We start from the raw sequence: 20,404 nt of genomic DNA on the forward strand, positions 1-20,404 counted from the left end.
GTTGCTAAGAGGCCAAGTGTGTTTCCACAACCATTTACTATTCATGGGCTCGAAATAATTTTCAGAGAATGTGTTTAGCACAATTTCGGATGATGTTTTATGCATACCTCCAGAATTAAACATGTATTTTCACCATCATATCAAGGGTAAATTAGTCACCACCAACTATAAAACATAGTTGCAGACAACCTTCACTTAACAACAAAGAACAGCAGTGTTGGCGTATAGTTGTCAGTGCTAACAGACGGGCAACATTATGTGAAATAATTGTGGAAATCAATGTGGGACGTACGACAAATGTAGCCAATTGGACAGTGCAATGGAATTTAGCATTAATGGGCTGTGGCAGCAGACAACAGATGTGAGTGCCTTTGCTAAAAGCAAATCATCGTCTGCAGTGCCTCTCTCAGGCTCGTGACCATATAGTTTACCTAGACTGAGAAACTTTGGCCTGGTCGTGTAAGTCCTGACTTCAGTTGGTGAGAGCTGATGGTAGGGTTTGAGTGTGGTGCAGACCCCAGGAAGCCATGGACCCAAGTTGTCAACAGGACACTGCAAGTTGGTGGTGGTTTCATAATGCCGTGGGCTGTGTTTACATGGAATGGACTGACTCCTCTGGTCCATCTGAATTTATAATTGACTGTAAATGGCCATGTTTGGCTATTCATAGACTTCATGTTCCCAAACAACAATGGAATTTTTGTGGATGACAACGCACCATGTCATCGGGCCACAATTGTTCGCAATTTGTTTGAAGCACAGTCTGGACAATTTGATCAAACGGTTTGGTCACTCAGATCACCCGAAGTAAATCCCACTGAACATTTATTGGATATAATCGAGAGGTGTGTTTGTGCACAAAATCCTGCAACAACACTTTCACAACTACAGATGGCTATAGAGGTGGCATGGCTTAATATTTCCGCAGGGGATCCAACAAATTGTTGAGTCCGTGACTTGTGGAGTTGCTGCACTATGCAGGGCAAAACTGACATGTTATTAGGTGGTGTTCCATGACTCTTGTCACCTCAATGTAAATCTATTTCAGTTTGAAATTATTGTAACAGAAAAATACAGTCAAAATAAAGGAAAGATTTCTTAATAATTTAATGCAGTCCTTATTAATTACGTGTTTCACATTTCTGTATCACTGTAATATAAAATAGGCATGGTAACATTTTGTGTTGTAATAACAGTGTTTCAGGAAAGTTGTATTAAGTGCAAGTAATAAGAGATTAAAGATTTCAATACCATTCAAATTGCAAGTTATTTTGTTTTGTATTGCTGTTATTTGCTGGAAGCAGTAAACTGAAGGAAGTATGCAGATTTTGTACAAAAATATTCATTGTAGCTGTGTGGTTAAAACAGCTTTAAGTACATCAAAGTAATAAGTCTTTCAACCCATGCTTTGCAGTGTTTGTAGTTGATTTTTACCAAACATATTTTCAAGAACAAAAGTTTCATAACTGTAAAAAGTATTAATTCATAACAACACAACTGCTAATGCAGTAATTTTACTTTCCACATTAATTTTCTGGACTTGTGCATTAACTATTTGTAATGACCATCTGCAAAGGCAATGCAACAAGAGAGAAGGTGTACACAGTAGGCAGAAACACTGTGAGCACATTTTTATGTCACTGACAAAGTTTGATGTGCTGCAGGCGCGAGGCCACTTGGTGGCAGACCTGGATCCTCTGGGGATAATGTATGCAGATCTTCACAGCAAGTATAGAGATCGCCAGGGCGCTCCACCCGAGATTGTTGTCCGGCAGTACATGCTGGGTAAGGGGAGCTATTACATTGCACTTAATTGCAGATGTGCAATATATGGCCATAGACTTTACTTTCCTCATATGCCAGTGTCTCAGCACACTCTTCAGCTGTGGAATATTGTTGGAAAAAATAGCGATAGTTTGATTGTTATACACTTAGTTTAAATATAATTTTTTTTTTGCTTGTATCTTAATGTTGTGGTTCTAATGTTGTAAGGCCTTCAGCCTTTCTGCTTTTTATGTTTTGTAAGGTGTGGTCCTTAAAAAGTATATATTTAGCCAGTTATGCCATGTTTTGTAGCAATATTCTGTCAAAATGACAGTGAATATTGCTTAAAGTAGTGAAGATAAATGCTAAAGAATAACACGGGGGACATCTGAGGACTGCCTTTCAAATTTTTACAGAAACTGATTTTCTTTCATCTTTCTTTAGGTGCAAATATTTTTATTGTTTCTTAAAATATTCACCTTCAAAATTTATACATTTTTGCTTTGTTGGAACCAATTTAATTTGGTGTTGGAAGGATTCAACAGTTTTTGCTGGTGATGAAAATAGCAGTCCACAGGTTTTTTGTTTGACATAGAACAAAAAGAAGTCTTTAGGTAACAAATGAGGTGAATACTGGTTGAGAGACAGTGGTTCATTGTTTTTCACTGTCAAGTAATCATTTGTCAGACACGTTATAAGACAGCTGGCATTTTTACACAGAAGAATGATGAAATGTTTATTGGTTGTTTTCCTAATTTCGTTGATGACTGGTGGCAAACAAATGGTTGTATAGTATGCCTTCCATTCAGCATTAATGGTTCTTCAGTCCTCTAAAGCAATGGTCAAAATATTTACAGCGTAATTGGAGAAACTAGTGACAATTTTTGTAAGTGCTTTGTGAACGAGCCACTTTTGTTGGTTTTTAATCATTTTTGAACATCCAATCATTTGATCACTGCTTGGTTTCTTGTTGATATGAGTATATTAAACTTTCGTCTCCTAATATGATCTTATGTATAGATTTTGTACTTCCTCTGTTGAAACTTTTGATCATTTGCTTCAATCAGTTGACGAGAGACTGTTCCTCAGTTTGTCAGGTCGAGCTGAATTTGCCAATAACAGGTATTTTTAGAGGTAAATGTTCATGCAAAATCGCATGTATGATGGAGTGTTTGGTACACATCAGGATGCCACAAAAATGCAATATATTCTCAATTATTTCGGAATGTGTTGCATATTTGTGGCATCTTGGTTTGTATCAAAGCCTGCATCATGTGTGGGAGAAGATGCATGAATAACAGTTATTTTTAAGCGCATATTCCGCCCAGTGTCTAACAGATGGGGAGTGGTGGCAGCCTTAGCAGCAGACATCTGTGCGCACTCATGCGGGGTTCAGTGCAGTCGTCTTCTGCTGCTGGTCTGGCATGTGCAGTTTTTTCTTTTCTAAAAAAAAGTGTGAATAATCAGGAATGTACTATGTATTGGTCCTTTTTGGTCAAACTACACACCATCAGTGTTGCTTGGAACAATGCACTGTGGTCAACCTTCATGAAATTCATTGCTGACAGAAGCATGGGCTCGCCAAAGTTACTTTAAATGCCATTCAGGCAGTTACTCAAGTGCCATTGTTGGAAAAGAAATTGTAAAACAATAGTGATATCACACCTCTGTATTGCCATCTAGTGGTCATTTGTAAAATCTTCAGACAACCCTCATAAAGAATGCTCGTAAGTCAAAACATAGTCTTTTGGTTAAGTGACTGTTCATTATATCCCCCCACCCCCACCCCCCACCCCAGTCTTTCACAACACATTATCTAATTCTGTTCGCAATCCTCATTAGAACTGCTTCTAGTGCTGGGTTTGAGATTGTGCTTTCCTAAGTGAAATTGCTTCCACGTTCCATTTGCTCTGAGACTAACCTAAATAAATGTATACATTTTTATTCTTAAATATATCCTGTCACTGATACACGAACTATTGAGCAAACCTTTAACCTGCACAGTTGTCTGCTCTACTGGAATGAATGGTAAGTTTGGAAACACTCTGAGAACAATTTGATATGTAATAATGGCATATAATCTTCAATTACTGTTTACAACTTCTCATTCTTCTTGTTCAGTACAGTTTGTGTGGAAATAGCTTGGGTCAGATGCTTCATGTACTATGCTTGAGTCTTGTTTCATTGCTTGATTGGTAAGGGGCATGACAGATGTATTTTCTGCCTTGGCATTTGAATGTAACAGCATTCATTTTCATCTCAGTGACTATAGTTTGATAATAAGACCACAATATAGAAATTGTGGTTTGTCTGGTAGGGTGGTTCCATTTCTGAAATAGTTGTCAGCTCAGCATGAAATATGATATTGGAATCTCTCTCCTAAAGTGTACTGGTTGCAGACATTGTTGGATTGCAGAGGGGTGTAAAATTTATTTAACCAGCCCATTTTGAATGTTTTCAAAATCCTGTTCTCATTTTCACATTTGCAGTTTACTGTCAAATTAGTGTTGTGGAATACACATGCTCTGGTTACCTTACTCTGGATAGTGCACATTTTGATTTTTGTTCCTTAGATTTTGTGGTTTTATTACAATACTTGATATCTTATCCCTCCTCAAATCGAGAACTGGTTCAACTCTTTTTGACTAATTGCGTATTCTTCTCTCGTTACTTAAATTTGTTTTAGTTGATGATGTAAGTTTTCTCCCTAGTTGTCAATACAGTGCAATTTCTTCTGTTATCCCTTTTTTTTGTCTCAAATCATACATCACCAGCATCAGTCCTCATACTTCCACTTAAACATGCAATTTCCCATCTTCTTCTCCCTCTGTAGATTTTGTAACGTAGTGGTAGACATCGACATAGCCTCTAAAGATATTGTTTTAATTTAAGGTGCATATTTACTTCTATTAAATTTATGTTTAAACATAAAGTTCTTTTACTTTTGAAGTGGCTTTCATATTGAAAAGCAGATAGTTGGAGGTACTTAATATGATACTGTAAACAACAGTTTGTCATCAGAGAACAGAATTTCTGTGTTACTACTGAAATATATGATAATGCTTCATGTAAGATAGTATATCATCTAGAAATGCTTTTTATAATAGTTAGTTACAGAATACGCAAAATAAAGTATTGGGATATTGACCTATCGCCTGAGATAAATAACGTATTATACCTGGCTCTTTAACATTTTCAAAGGATACACACGACACCAAGCTTCACTGCTTTGGTTTTCAGTGTAACCAGTGTCTGGTGAATTAGCCATGGAGTGAGAATATCTATGGAGTGACAATAGCATACTAAACTTGTTGCCTACGTTAAACGAGAACAATATTTCAGTTTTGCATTAAGACTGAAACTTAAATATTATATATGTTTGTCCTGATTTTGCACATTTATTTGTTAATAAAAGCAGGGTTGAATGAGTTTTGCTGCTATAATTGCAAGTCAAGATTTATGGAAAGATTAATACCGACTTTTCATTGGTAAGTAATACAAGGTCTTGTGACTTGGTATGCAGTGTGTGTTGATATTAAAGACCTTGTTCTGTGCATCTGAATGCTCACTCCATAGGTAATCTTAACACTAAAGGCCTCTATGTGTCATGTAATTCCTCTGAAAACTTCTGTGTCATTGTGTTCTAAGTGTTTCTTAAGCCATGGGCCTATATCCCATAAGTTTTGTGTGGACACTTAGCGTTCATCATTCTGAAATTGCTTTTACAGTTTGCCAGAGTTTCTGTGCTTAATACAATCTTTCATCATAATGGGATTGATTTACTATGAATGACAGAATAAACTTGAGTAAGAGTGGCAAATCATCCGAAAATCATATTGGTTCCATTTTGAAGTGACAGAAATCATTACTGATTCCTACTAATTGCTGATAATAAATGTGCCAGTGGATATATTTGTAAATTTCATGTGCCCTTTTCTTGTGTGTCAGTGATAAGATGTAGCTAATCTGCTATTTTGAAATAGCTTTTCCCCAGCAACTTATGAAGTTTGAAACATGCAGTATTTAGTTGCTTATCTTTCCATGGATTTTGGAGGTGGTGGCTATGTTTGTGTTTGTGTTTGGTAAGGTTTTCTGTGTAAATAAGATACTATCTTCACTATCACAGGTAAGATACGTGAAGCAGTGATGCTTCTTAGTTTTTGTGTTTGATTAGCAGTTAGGTAAAATTTGCATACTACTTAATATAATTTAGTGCATGTGCTAATTATAGTTTTACACATCCAAAAAGGAATTAGACAGCTTGTATGACATGGTAAGAAGCTCATTGTATGGCTTAGGTTAAGGCAATATTTGTCATGCAACTCTAGATGTTGCAGTTGCTGTGGTGGAGGATTTTCTTATGGGTGACTGGTTCATTGTACATTTGTATTGGCAAACTCTATAAACCATACTGATGATGTAAAATTATATTTTTACACTTGGATACACTTCTTGATGTATATGCCTTGTTTGTTTCAGGCATTTTACCTTTACTGGTGGTGTCAATACATTTCTGGAGTGTAAATGTTATGAAAAGTTATCAGTAAACTTTACTTCTGTTTTCACTTGGTGCAGTCTCACCAATTTTTGATCGGTAGTTTTTCTGCCAAGGGTATTGCAGAAAGCTTGTGTTCATATTCATGTAAGAGGCTGAGAGGGAGAGTACCACAGTCTATCTGAAGTTATTAAATATTATTGGAAAACTGTAACCCTTCATTCTTCACCTGTATATGGTGTAATACAGAAGAACATTGGATGTTAAAATTATTTACAGAAATGTCAGTTTTAGTAATCTGTAAGAGGGTCTTCGAGAGTAGCAGATTAAAAATTATTGTGGTTAATTGGAAAGGTTCAGTATGAGACTGGCAAGTCTCCACATTTACCATCAACTAAAAACTACCTCTTTTTTAGGTAGAATGCACTGGGATATTCAGATTAATTAGTTTGTGCTTTTGTGTGTTGTGCTGTACTGGTCCAAGCATTAAATACCATTATCTTAGTATTACACATTCACCAAATCTATTCAGTGAAATGAAATGTCGTGTGACGAGGGCCTCCCATTGGGTAGACCGTTCGCCTGGTGCAAGTCTTTCGATTTGACGCCACTTCGGCGACTTGCACGTCGATGGGGATGATTAGGACAACACAACACCCAGTCCCTGAGCGGAGAAAATCTCCGACCCAGCTGGGAATCGAACCCGGGCCCTTTGGATTGACAGTCTATCGCGCTGACCACTCAGCTACCGGGGGCGGACATCTATTCAGTATTTTCAGTATTCAGCAATTGCACATAATTTTTGCGCAGAAGCTTGCAGACAAAATTGAGGCTCATGATCATGTGTCCCTGCAATTTTGCGAGACCTACACATATCTTCGACAGTTCTCTTCAACATCTCCTTGGGTTTTTAATTCATTATGGTTGACACTGTTCTGAAGATTTCTAGACTCGTTTCCTTTTTCAAATAACTGTGGTTATTTATTGTTTACTCCTAGGTGCTGAATTTGATACATTAGGACTGAAGTATGTGGTCATTCTCAAAACTTGGTAAGAGTTTTGGGATTATGTGTTGATGGTCATTTTAAGTATTTTTTGATTAGTAACATCTTCAGCGGTTTGCTTCCATCCAAATTGTGTTGCCAGATTCGAGGTCATCACATCGCCAAGCTGGATCCCCTGGGAATCTCAAGTGCAGACCTGGATGACAAAACTCCTCCAGAATTGCTGTACAGCCACTACAGCTTTGGTAAGATACCTGAACACGAAAGGGTTCATGATGTTGCTTCAGCAAAGTAAATATTCTCTATAGTATTTTGTTTCCAAATTCCAACATTTTATAAAAAGTGTGTTATTTTGTGTTATGTTAAAGATTGAGTATTTAAAAAAGAAACCTGCTGTAAAATTGCTTGTGACGTGGTAAGAATGAATTTGCATGGTTCCCAATGAGAAAATAGGTAATCTGTGGAGTAATGCTGTTACATGTCAGCCAACAGGAATCATACATATACACCCAAGATTTGCACAGGGCAATTAAAAAGGAATATAGCAATATTACAGGGTGTATATGACCTGGGACAACCGGGAAAAATCCGGGGATTTTTTCATCTGCGAGAAAACCAGGAAAAACCCAGGAATTTTTCATTATTTTAGCATTCAGTAAAATGTTTGTTATTTTGACTGGTAAGAATTGATTCTCTAGCAAAGAATGTTACTGTATCCTGCTAGTGGAGAATGATACTACAGCAATAGAATATAAATGAGAGGGGGGGTAGGGGGAAACACTTGAGTGGCAAAGGAAATGCGCCATTAACAACAAAAAAAACAAAACACCGTGCACACACACAAGTGTCTGCAAACAGTAAAAATATGTCAAAGGCCTTAGGGTGAAGACTAGGTAATACTTCATAACAATAAACTGTGTTCTATGAGCATTACGCCACAACTGTTTACATTAGGTTTGTTTGACCAGTTGCCAGTGGGTTCATGTGCATGTACAGTCGACTCGCTTATATGAACAGTACCTTCTCCCGCTTCCCGCTGCTTGAAGTGTGGCTGCTAACTGTATCAGCAGTAGCAAGCAGCCAGATGCTAATGAGAAAAATTTTTCTCCCGTGCCCTAGCTGCCAGATTTGTGCATGCGCAGAGTTGTAGTGGGGAGAGGGTTAGTCTCCATATGTCCCGTGTTTGCGTTAAGTGATTTCGCTGTTTCCTCTTCGTTTACAGCTCCCACGTCAAATGAAAACAAAACGGATTTCTGTTGCTGGCAGCTATCAAGTGAATTAAAATACATTCACATAATTACGGAGGGCAAAAATATATTATTACTTTCAGTTTTCTGATTTTATTTTATTTCCAAGTTATTAAGCATTAATTGCCTTGCAGAACAATGAAGTTATTTTTGTCAGTTTGCTAAAGAAATTTGGCTTTATTAATCTTTCCGCTGAGGCAATCAATTTATTTGAAGCGAAGTGTTTCATTCCACAGTATTGGTTGGTTCCAACTGTTTGTTGAATTTCAAGTGCACATTTTCATCTTCTGCCATGTATGGCATTATACCATAATAAAGAATCAAATATGAGATAGTACAGTACTGGTACTCCAAGAGAACTTACATCCCAAAAACCACACTGAAAAGCTTAATATCATATGGGACCTATTTCATTGTAAATCTGGAAAAAACCAATGTTCATTTCAAGCCGAATTACACATTTTAACATTGTTAACGAAATTCCAATTCTCTTGGAGTATCCTCTGATGCCCCGTTTCTTTTATGGCATAATGTAAGCTCTATTAGTGCTTTATACACACTAACATGTGGGCTCCCTACACCACTGCAGCTGCGCACGCACATTAATGTGTGTTTTCTGACGTGCTCTGCCTGCTGTCGCTTAGCATGGAAAAAGTGTATTTTCACCCAGGAAAAAGTATATTTTTTAAACGAGATACCCGGGTATAACCCGGGAATTTTTTTTCCTTGTCTGCGTATACACCCTGTATTACAAATGGCTATAACTATTTATTGCATAGAAGTACAATGATAAGAATTACAGATAATGTAAAAGAAATTTAAAAAGATATATTTGTTGTATTTGATCCAGTTGGTCATGCAGACATCACCGAAACAATAACCCATTTCTCATCATATATTCTGAACCATGTGTGGAGTCATCAATGTGAACAAATTAGAAATATACATTTTGATTTCCGGAATTGTTTTCAGGCACATACATAAGATTTTTCACATAATCCCTTAATCCATGGTGTTAGGTCTGAAGATCAAGGTGGCCAGGAGCAGAACTCTGTTGTCATACCCAATACAACCGATATCATGTGCTGGATCTTGCAGAAAGGTGGAATTCATATCAGGCTGGGGCATCAGGCATTGCTGAAGGATGTCCAGATAAATATATGTCAAAACAAACAGCTCAGTGAAGAAAAATATTCAACCATATAAGCACTGGCTTCAGGTTCACTGCTCTTGTACAACAATCAAAATTTTTAACTTTGTTTTAGATTCTCTGTAATGCTTATTGAGGTATTGCTATGCATTAATAGGTGTAGCCATTTTGTAATCACTATATTCAGTTTGAATTACCCTGCAGAAACAAAACCAAAAGATTTGCATATGTGCCACCCATGAACAGGCTTTGACAGACATAAGAGGTCGTCACTCAAAACTGGTGCTAATGCTAACAGAAAGTGGAGTGTGAGTTGTCAGTACTGATAACGATTAGGGATTTGCGTACCTTTATACACCAGTGGTATGCTTGTGTCTTTATATAACATTAACAGCTGAAACAGCCATTTACGAGGCATAGTGTAGTATGCAATCTGAACCATGTCATAATCTCACATTATTTATGTGATCTGAATATTGCTAGGTATATGTCTCATTAAGGGGGTAGGACGTCAAGCGGCCCAACTTGGAGCAAGACAGGCACCACAGGACATTTTAATTCCCACTGTTTATACTTTTACAAATAAATTCGTAAAACTTTGTCAGCATGACCAGGAAGGATTCAGGGTTCACACTCATAACAGTGGAAGTTCAAACACATAACAGAATAAATTTTTTTTGCTTGTGAAATTTCAGCATTTTTTCACTTACTGTTGGCTGCATTTGTTGCTATAGGTACACTTTTCTTCATAAGTAAGAGAGATTGTTCGATGAATTTTGTGCAGCATACAAACCATACTTACAGGTGTATGAAACTCTAGAATTTTCCAAATCTATTAAAAACTGTGGTAAAAATTGAGGTAAATAACTATGAGAGTTGAGTTTTTTTTTCTAAACATGAAGTTTAAAATGCAACAGCTCATTCATTTTTTCATAAATTAAATAAATTCTAGAGTTTCATATACCTGTAAGTATGGTTTGTGTGCTGTGCAAAATTCATCCAAGAATCTCCCTTGCTTACAAAGAAAAGTGTACCTATAGCAACAAATGCAGCCAGTAGTGAATGAAAAAAATGATGAAATTTCACATGTAAAAAAATTTATTTTGTTATGTTTTTGAACTTCCACTACTATGAGTGTGAATCCTGAATCCCTGCTGGTCATGCTGACAAAAGTTTTACGAATTTATTTGTAAAAGTATAGACAGTGGGAATTAAAATGTCCTGTGGTGCCTGTCTTGCTCCAAGTCGGGCCACTTGACATCCTACCCCCCTTAAGTGCCAGAAGAGAGAAAAACAATGATGGGGACAGGATTTAATTCTCTGAATTTGGGTTTGTAGTCTGATGCTTCTTTTTGGACAGTGTACAGTGAATGAACCAGAGATTCTGCTGTACAGTTCATCATAAGGCTGCTTTCCATGAAAGCTGCAAGACTTCCTGATCTACATATACATCTGATATTTGGAGAAAGGGATATAAATATTTGAGAAATATGTTTTGAATGACTGTCTTTTCACCACCCATGGCTGCATGTGTTTATGGCAAATCGCACAATTGCAGTTTCAGCTTCATGCTATTATCAAGTGGTTCAGCTGTAACAAATAACTAATGAAGATTAAAGCTCAACATTTCGCAGGAATCGGATGTAGTTACTACGTAGTGTGTAAGTGAAATAATCAGAACTGACAATTGGAAAAAACTACTTAAATGCTGAAATACAGCAGCTGCCAACAAGATAAACAGAAATAAAGAACAGTAGATGTGAGTTTACATATCTCTTGTTGATATTTGTTGTACAAACTGCCTGTATAAAAAGCAAAATATGTCATGTTAAAAGAATGTGTCCTCCTGTTGTCAAACTGACAGACCAATAAATCAGTCTTTTGTAAGTTTACCAGTGTGTACAGTTAAAAATACTCTTGAGGAACTGACCTTTTGATGCCTACACATCTCATATCATACTGGTGGGAAACAGATGGCAGACAGCTTCAACATATTTAGAACAATGCCAAAGACCATACTGAAGGTGCACACAGGCATCATGATACATAAGCCTTTGGCATCATAAACAAATATTCTCTTGCGAGGAGCTAAAAGTTTTGGGAAAATGAGGGATACAACACTTTGTTATCTGTGGTAAAAAGCATTGGTCCATACATTTGAAAAAGAGTTAAAACACTACTTAGTCATGCAGAGACATATAATACTATGGTGTGCCTACAAAGCCTTTGCTATTACATAGATATTTGAATGGTATATAAATTGACATGTAGTATATTACAGAGATATTGAGATACACAGTCAGGAGGTACGGTGCTGTAGGTGTTCACATGGAGCACTCATCTACCATTTCCCATAGTTTGGAAGACCAAACTGAAGTTATCCGAAAATTTTACAAGTATCTGTTTGTTCATTTAACATATTTTTCTGGACAAGTCTTAAGATGATCATATACTTCCATTTCCTCCCCACAATATTCATGGTTCTGCCCTTCTGTACCATGCACAAGATGTGGGAGGACACCTCTATATTGCCTGCTGTACGTTTACTCTCCTAAGATGAATGCTCAATATGGAGGTACTACTAATGTTTAAAATGTTTCGTGAGCCAATGTGTAACATTTTTCGAGCCTTATATTTAAGATATATCTTGTCTGTCTAATATATTCATTGAAGCATGTACCACAATGGATGTTACCCCCTGCGGGTTCGGGGGTTAGAATAGGCCCGCGGTATTCCTGCCTGTCGTAAGAGGCGACTAAAAGGAGTCTCAAACGTTTCGGCCTTATGTGATGGTCCCCTCTCGGGTTTGACCTCCATCTATCTAAATTATTCCGAAGAGCGAGCCAATTGGGGAAGGGCACCTTACATGGTGCACTGTATCCTTCGTGCATTTAGACCTATAGCCGTCTTTCTCGTCGTTGCAATGGTGTCCCGCTCGTTTTCGATCTCTTGGGCGATTACCACGCTGCACTCTGCAGTGTTTCTTTTAACTGTGACGACGACCTTGGCCATTTTTGCACCTAAGATCCAGCACGGTAGCCAGTCCGTTGTGGTGGGGTCGCCATGTACCCTCTTGGTTGTAGCCCCCTGACAACACAGGGATCGCTCTACTGATGCCTGCGCCGTTCACTCCCCACGTATGCCAAGGAGTAGATGCCCATCTCTTTGGGGCATCAGGACTCCCGGCAATGGCCATCCTGCCAGGTGGCCTTTGCTGTGGCTGGGTGGCGCCCGTGGGGAGGGCCCTTGGTCGGAGTAGGTGGCATCAGGGCGGATGACCCGCAATGAAGCGTGGTACATCATCTGTCGCTGGCGGCCAGCCGTCAGCAGTCTCTAAGCGTTCGAGAGCCCATTTTAAAGGTAACGTTTATGACCCCAAATCGTTCCCCTCCCTCGCCACACCATGGGAGGAACGACAGGCATTGCGTGACACTGAGACGTATTCGCCCAGATATCTTGTCTGTACCAGAGCTGATGGGGAATCTTTTCTATCCGTAAAGCCGCAGTTCTTTGTAGAGCATTTAGAGGACAAGTTCGGGGAGGTGGAGGGCTTGTCCAAGATGCGGTCTGGATCGGTGTTGATCAAAACGGCATCCTCTGCCCAGTCACGGAGGTTGCTCAATTGTGACAAGTTGGGGGATGTTTCCGTTAGCATCACGCCGCATAAGAGTCTGAACATGGTCCAGGGTATTATATTCCACCGGGATCTTCTTCTGCAGTCCGACGATGAATTACGCGCCAACCTCGAACGACGAGGTGTTCACTTCGTCCGGCGCGTCCATCGGGGTCCGAGGGATAATCAGGTCGCCACCGGTGCCTTCATCTTGGCCTTTGAGGGTGATGTCTTACCCGAAAAGGTTAAGGTGATGGTTTACCGTTGTGATGTGAAACCATATATCCCTCCTCCGATGCGGTGTTTTAAATACTGGAAGTTCGGGCACATGTCATCTCGCTGTACTTCCAGCATGACGTGTCGGGATTGCGGACGTCCTTCGCATCCCGATACTCCATGTGCCCCGCCTCCTATCTGTGTTAACTGCGGAGAACACCATTCCCCCTGCTCGCCGGACTGTAGGATATTGCAGAAAGAACGGAAGATAATGGAATATAAGACCTTGGACCGGCTGACCTACCCCGAGGCTAGACGGAAATATGAGAGGCTCCATCCTGTGGCAATGCCGTCAACTTACGCCGCTGCTGCAACGACGGTTCTCCCGTCATCACGAATCGGCTCTAAGATCGGTCAGCATCCACCGGCCCCCTTGCTTGTGGGGGGCACTTCACACCCTGTTGCTCCTGCTCCATCTTCTTCCGGAGCAACACCCTCCCAACCTTTGGGGACATCAGCTCCCCCTTCCCAGCCGGAGAAGCGTAAGACTTCTTCGGCTGCTCTCGCCAGGAAGGGATCCCTTGGGGACCTCCCTTCGCAAGTTCCGACCAGTGGCAAAGCGGACGCCCGCAAGTGGTTGAAACAACCGCCAGTCCCTGGTCGTCGGGCCTCGCGGTCGTCGTCTGTCCCTGAGACTGACCCAGTGAAGCCCATGCAGCCTGAAGAGCCGAAGGCACAGCGTGATAAGCAGAAAAGGAAGAAAGTCCCCAAGACCAACGGTAATGCGGTGGCACCGATCCCGCCGCTCCCTGCAAGCTCTGCCTCTGAGGACGAGGTGGAGATTCTGGCGTCCGCTGTGGACCTCGCTCTTGCCGGTCCCACGGACGCAATGGATGGCATTTGTACGGATGCTCCATCGGAGGCAGCAGGTGCCCCAGTGGCGTAATCTGCCTTCCCAGTCCCGTCACGCCTTTCCCAGCCATGGACAACACCATCCTCCAGTGGAACTGCAGCGGTTTCTTCCACCATCTAGCTGAGCTCCGCCACCTTATCAGCCTTCACCCTTTCTTCTGCATTGCTCTCCAGGAAACTTGGTTTCCAGCAATGCGAACCCCCGCCCTCCGTGGCTATCGGGGTTATTATAAGAACCGAGCGGCTTATGAAAGGGTGTCTGGTGGCGTCTGCATATATGTCCTTCACACTCTGCACAGCGAGTCTGTCCCTCTCCAGACGCCTTTAGAGGCTGTCGCTGTACGCGTGTGGACGCCAGAGGCTGTTACCGTCTGCAGTCTTTACATTCCACCGGATGGTGATGTCTCGCAGCATGTCCTGGCTGCACTGGTCGCCCAATTGCCGCCACCTTTCTTGCTATTGGGCGACTTCAACGCTCATAACCCTCTGTGGGGTGGGTCAGTGGCAACAGGTCGAGGCGCCATCGTTGAGCATTTATTGTCGCAGCTCGATCTCTCGCTGTTAAATGATGGTGCCTTCACACACTTCAGTGTGGCGCATGGCACCTACTCCGCCATTGACCTTTCCATCTGTAGCCATAGCCTCTTACCGTCTGTCCAATGGAGTGTGCATGACGACCTGTGTGGTAGTGACCATTTTCCAATCTTTTTGTCACTACCACAGCGCCACTCTTCTGGGCGCCCTAGCAGATGGGCTATGAATAAGGCTGACTGGGACTTGTTCTCCTCCACTGCCGCTTTTGAGCCTCTCTCTACCGCTGACATTGATGCGGTGGTTCAATCGGTCACCACCGGCATCGTTACTGCCGCCGAATCTGCCATTCCCCATTCCTGTGGGTCCCCTCGGCGGAAGGCTGTGCCTTGGTGGTCGCCTGAGATCGCTGAAGCGATTAAAGATCGCCGGCGGGCGCTCCAGCGTCACAAGCGACACCCCTCCCTCGACCACCTTATCGCCTTCAAACGGCTGCGTGCGCGGGCCCGCCTCCTTATCCGCCAAGGCAAGAAGGAGTGCTGGGAGCGGTATGTGTCCACAATTGGCCTCCACGTCACTCCATCGCAGGTCTGGGCCAAGATTCGACGCGTCTACGGCTATCGGCCACCTGTCAGCGTCCCTGCGCTCTCACTGAATGGAGCAGTTTGTACTGACTCCGACGTCATTGCAAATCGCTTAGCAGAGCATTTTGCTTTGAGTTCCGCTTCTGCGAGTTACCCCCAGGCCTTCCGCTCCATTAAAGAGCGGATGGAACGTCGGAGCCTTTCGTTTCGCACCAACCACCCAGAATCTTACAATGCTCCATTCAGTGAGTGGGAATTTCGCAGTGCCCTCGCTGCTTGCCCTGATACCGCTCCTGGGCCAGATGGCATCCACTGTCAAATGCTGAAACATCTTTCAGTGGACTGCCAGCGGCGCCTTCTCGATCTTTACAACCGTCTTTGGGTCGAGGGGGAGTTTCCGTTGCAATGGCGGGAAGGCATTGTCATCCCCGTTTTGAAACCTGGAAAGACCCCTCTGGAGGTGGACAGCTACCGTCCCATTAGCCTCACCAACGTAATGTGCAAGCTTCTCGAACGGATGGTGAGCCGGCGCTTGCATTGGGTACTGGAGTCTCGGGGCCTTCTGGCTCCGTCTCAGGGTGGGTTCCGTAAAGGCCGCTCCGCCACCGACAATCTGGTGAGCCTGGAGACTGTCATCCGTACTGCCTTTGCCCGCCGTCAGCACCTGGTCGCTGTCTTTTTCGACATGCGGAAGGCGTACGATACGACATGGCGTCATCACATTCTTTCTACGCTTCATGGATGGGGTCTTCGGGGTCCTCTGCCGATTTTTATCCGCAATTTTCTGTCGTGTCGTACCTTCCGCGTGCAAGTCGCGGCCTCGTATAGTTCCTCCCACGTCCAGGAGAACGGTGTGCCACAGGGCTCTGTTTTAAGTGTCTGTCTGTTTTTAATAGCCATTAACGGGCTTGCTGCGGCCGTGGGAACTTCTGTCTCCGCTTCCCTGTATGCTGACGACTTCTGCCTTTATTACAGCTCTACTGGCATTGCAGCTGTTGAACGTCAGCTACAGGGCGCTATCCGTAAAGCGCAGTCTTGGGCTGTAGCGCATGGGTTTCAGTTTTCGGCAGCCAAGACCTGCGTTATGCATTTCTGCCGGCGCCGAACAGTCCATCCTGAGCCGCGGCTTTATCTTGCCGACGAACTCCTTGCTGTGGTGGAGACCCACAGGTTTTTGGGGGTGGTTTTCGATGCCCGGTTGACTTGGCTGCCTCATATCCGGCAGCTGAAACAGACGTGTTGGCGGCATCTAAACGCTCTGAGATGCTTGAGCCACACCCGCTGGGGCGCCGACCGCTTTACCCTGTTGCGGCTCTACCAGGCGTTAATCCAGTCCCGTCTGGATTATGGGAGCCTGGCTTATGGCTCAGCATCCCCATCTGCGTTACAGGTGCTGGACCCAATTCTCCACAGTGGGATGCGCCTTGCCACTGGTGCTTTCCGCACCAGCCCCGTGGACAGCGTACTAGTGGAGGCAGGTGTACCTCCCCTGCGGTTCCGACGCCAACGTTTGCTGGCCGCATATGCTGCCCATGTTCTAAGCTCGCCCGGGCATCCAAATTATCGTCTCCTGTTCCCGCGATCGGTCGTCCATCTGCCAGATCGTCGGCCCCGGTCTGGTTGTACAATAGCGGTCCGCGTCAAAGAGCTTCTCTCTGGGCTTCAGGTTTTTACTGTTCCACCTCCTTTCCGGGCTACTTTGCATACACCCCCATGGTGTGTTCGTCGCCCTTGCCTTCGGCTGGACCTGGCACAGGGCCCGAAGGACTCAGTCCCTCCAGAGGCCTTCCGCCGCCGCTTTTATTCTATCCTGGCCACGTATCAGGGCTCTGGTATTGTCTACACTGACGGTTCGATGGTTGCTGGTCGTGTCGGGTATGCGCTCACTCTAGGGGACCGTTCCGAACAACGTTCCTTGCCGGATGGCTGCAGCGTTTACACTGCTGAACTGGTCGCCATCTTTCGTGCCCTAGAGTATATCCGCTCCTGCTCAGGTGAGTCCTTCGTTATCTGTAGCGATTCCCTGAGCGGTTTACGAGCTCTCGACCAGTGTTTCCCTCGTTCTCGTTTGGTGATGGCTATCCACGAGTCTCTGCATACTCTCGCCTGTTGCGGCCGCTCTGTGGTCTTTGTGTGGACCCCCGGTCATGTCGGTATCCCGGGTAACGAACATGTTGACCGCCTGGCGAAAGAGGCCACCACCAAGCCATCTCTGGACCTTGGCCTCCCTGAGACTGATTTGCGGGCAGTCTTCCGCCGCAAAATCTTGGCGCTATGGAACGAGGAATGGCGCGAACTGCCATTGTCCAATAAACTCCGTGCTGTCAAGGAGACGACGGCTGTGTGGCGGTCATCCCTGCGAGCCACTCGCAGGGAATCGGTAGTTCTTTGCCGGCTCCGCATTGGCCACTCCCGGCTGACACACAGTTATTTACTGCGCCGGGAGGACCCTCCTGTATGTCGCTGCGGGGCGGCTTTGACAGTGGCCCACATTCTGTTGGCCTGCCCCCTTTTAGCTGTGGTCAGGCAGACATTTGCGCTGCCTGATACGCTCCCTGCCCTTTTAACAGACGACTCCACTATGGGTGACTTAGTTTTACGTTTTATTCGGGCAGGGGGATTTTATCATTTAATCTGAGTGTTTCTGTTTTATTTTATTGTTTTGTGTCGACTCTGGCCTTTGGCCTATGATTTTACACTGATTTTTTAATGTGTTTCTAAGTGGTTGGCTTTTCCTTTTTTATTTCTATGGTCGGCCAACCACCGTCCATCTCTATGTGGTTTTCGTTCGTTTTGTCTTGTCTTTGTCTCAGTCTCTGTCTCTCCTGTTCTGTATCGTCTGTGATCTCTTCTGTTCCTCGTTTTTGTTCTCTGTGGGTGTTCTATGTCTTTGGAAAAAGGGACCGATGACCATGGCAGTCTGGTCCCTTTAATCCCCCAAACCAACCAACCAACAATGGATGTTGTTGATTCTTGATTTATTGTTAGAATAACAATATTGAAATTCCTGGGCTGAGCAATACTCAAAATTAGGGAGAGGCACCCACTCACCTATAGTGGATTGATGTGTGGAGTGCAGAAACATTTAACAGAAAACAATATTCACACTAGCTTTGAGCAATAGCTCTTTTTTCTAGCAAAAGTACACACATTCACATACAAACACCCAAACGCACACTCCTGTGACCACAGCAAGTGTAATTATTGATATTAGATTATTGAAAGCAGTTGACTGAGCTGACAATGAGGGTTAGTGGGAAACAGGCAGATGACTCCGCAGCTGCACAACAAGACAAAAAGTGCACAGAGAGTACAAAAAGAGAGAATGGGCCGTGGAAACTAAAGGGGGGGGGGGTGACAAGAGGAAGGTGAAGGTGAAGATGAAGAGGAAGTGAAGAGGAAGAAAGGGTGGGGAGAGAAGGGGGGCTTGGAGAATACATTTTCTGTTACATGTTTCTGCACTTGATATACTAATCCACTATAGGTCTATTTTACATATTGATTTATTGAAAGGTTCTCTTTCATTAAATCGAATTAGCTTTTGTAGAGGGTTGATGGTTAGGAATTTAATTCCTGATTTTGCATTCTTGAATGTTTCGCAAATTTATCTGATTTTCACACAATGGTATAATGTGGGAAATGTTAAGACTCTCATTTTATTACCTAGTTGTTATTAATACAAATAGGAAAATCTTCTACAGCCAAGATCGCATGGAATTTTTATTTTATTTCACAATGACCAGTTTCAGCATAATATTGCTGTCATCATCAGATCTTTGGAAAATTCTTATTGTCGACCACTATGATACCACTTTCCACTTGCAGGAAACATCATCATGTTGGCTTGTCAAACACACAAAAAGAATACATGAAATATGCATTGCACCAACTGTGTGGTCACAAGTGCAGGTAAACACATACACAGTGAAGTACTATCCCAAGCATATCCAAAGAAATAAATGTGATCATATTTTCAATTTGCATCAGTATTCAGTCTTTCACTACACATACTCCTAACCTTATCGGTGGGAGGGAGGTACAACAAAAAAAAAAAAAGCTCTTTTGTATGTACCTGGATGGCAAGACTTATTGTTAATGTGTTTCATAAAATAGTTTTGATAAAATCGGTGTGAAATGAATCTTATTAAAAAGTCTCACACTGAAATATTTCTGACCATTGTCAGTCTGTTGCTTCTGATTTATGCAGGAAAATTTCCGATTAATTAGAAACTTTTACTTTACTGTAGGGGTTACTTTACTGTAGGGGTTACTTTACTGTAGGGGTTACTTTACTGTAGGGGTTACTTTACTGTACCAGATCCTGACTCCTACAGTTGTCAGGAGAGAGCTGGGCAGGATGTGGTGTTGAGGTCCTAGTTATGCTAATGATCACCAAGAAAACATCATTAACAATAAAGTGCCACACACAACTAGGCCAGTTGAGTAGCCTCTTCAGGTGCAGAAGGCAGGCGTGCTCTCATCCCACAGTATCACCAACACAATGAAAAATTGTGTGATGGCTGCTACGTCACAAGTGGCTGTCAACTGCAGAATCTCCAGCTCTGTGTATCGATCTCGAAGGGCTTTCATGGTTGTCGAAGATATGCACTCGGGCGTCTAGCCCCTGGTCTACCTGAAGTACTCACTGGCATGCAAGGGTGGCTGTCACTACCCATTTACGAAACAGGAGCCAGCAGCATTGCTGTCTGCCACAAGAATGGGAGGAGCAGGAGCGGTGGCCACTCACTTGAAGCAGATGATGGACAGTGTCCAGGCATTGTAGGTAAAGCCTCCAGCATATCTGCAGGATGATAGCAGCCTCCGCACCTGGCCAGTGTGGCCTCGGAAGTTGTCAGTGCAGCTGGCAGCAGTGGTGTCCTTCCAGCCA

At 42.9% G+C, this 20,404-nt stretch overlaps 1 protein-coding gene across 5 annotated transcripts in view; it reads left to right on the forward strand.

The window, feature by feature from the left end:
- The window catches only part of LOC124625819 (2-oxoglutarate dehydrogenase, mitochondrial-like), a 135,117-nt gene that overhangs the window by 18,089 nt on the left and 96,624 nt on the right, over positions 1–20,404 (forward strand). For 4 of the 5 annotated variants that reach the window (XM_047149281.1, XM_047149284.1, XM_047149283.1 and 1 more), the window contains exon 4: positions 7,406–7,508. In XM_047149281.1, coding sequence (XP_047005237.1) covers positions 7,406–7,508 — 103 coding nt within the window. Of the gene's footprint in view, positions 1–1,664; positions 1,786–7,405; positions 7,509–20,404 lie in introns of all 5 variants that reach the window. The other variant, XM_047149282.1, reaches the window with a different exon arrangement.

This window comes from Schistocerca americana, chromosome 8 (genome assembly GCF_021461395.2).
Source record: "Schistocerca americana isolate TAMUIC-IGC-003095 chromosome 8, iqSchAmer2.1, whole genome shotgun sequence".
NCBI classification, from domain to species: Eukaryota; Metazoa; Arthropoda; class Insecta; order Orthoptera; family Acrididae; genus Schistocerca; species Schistocerca americana.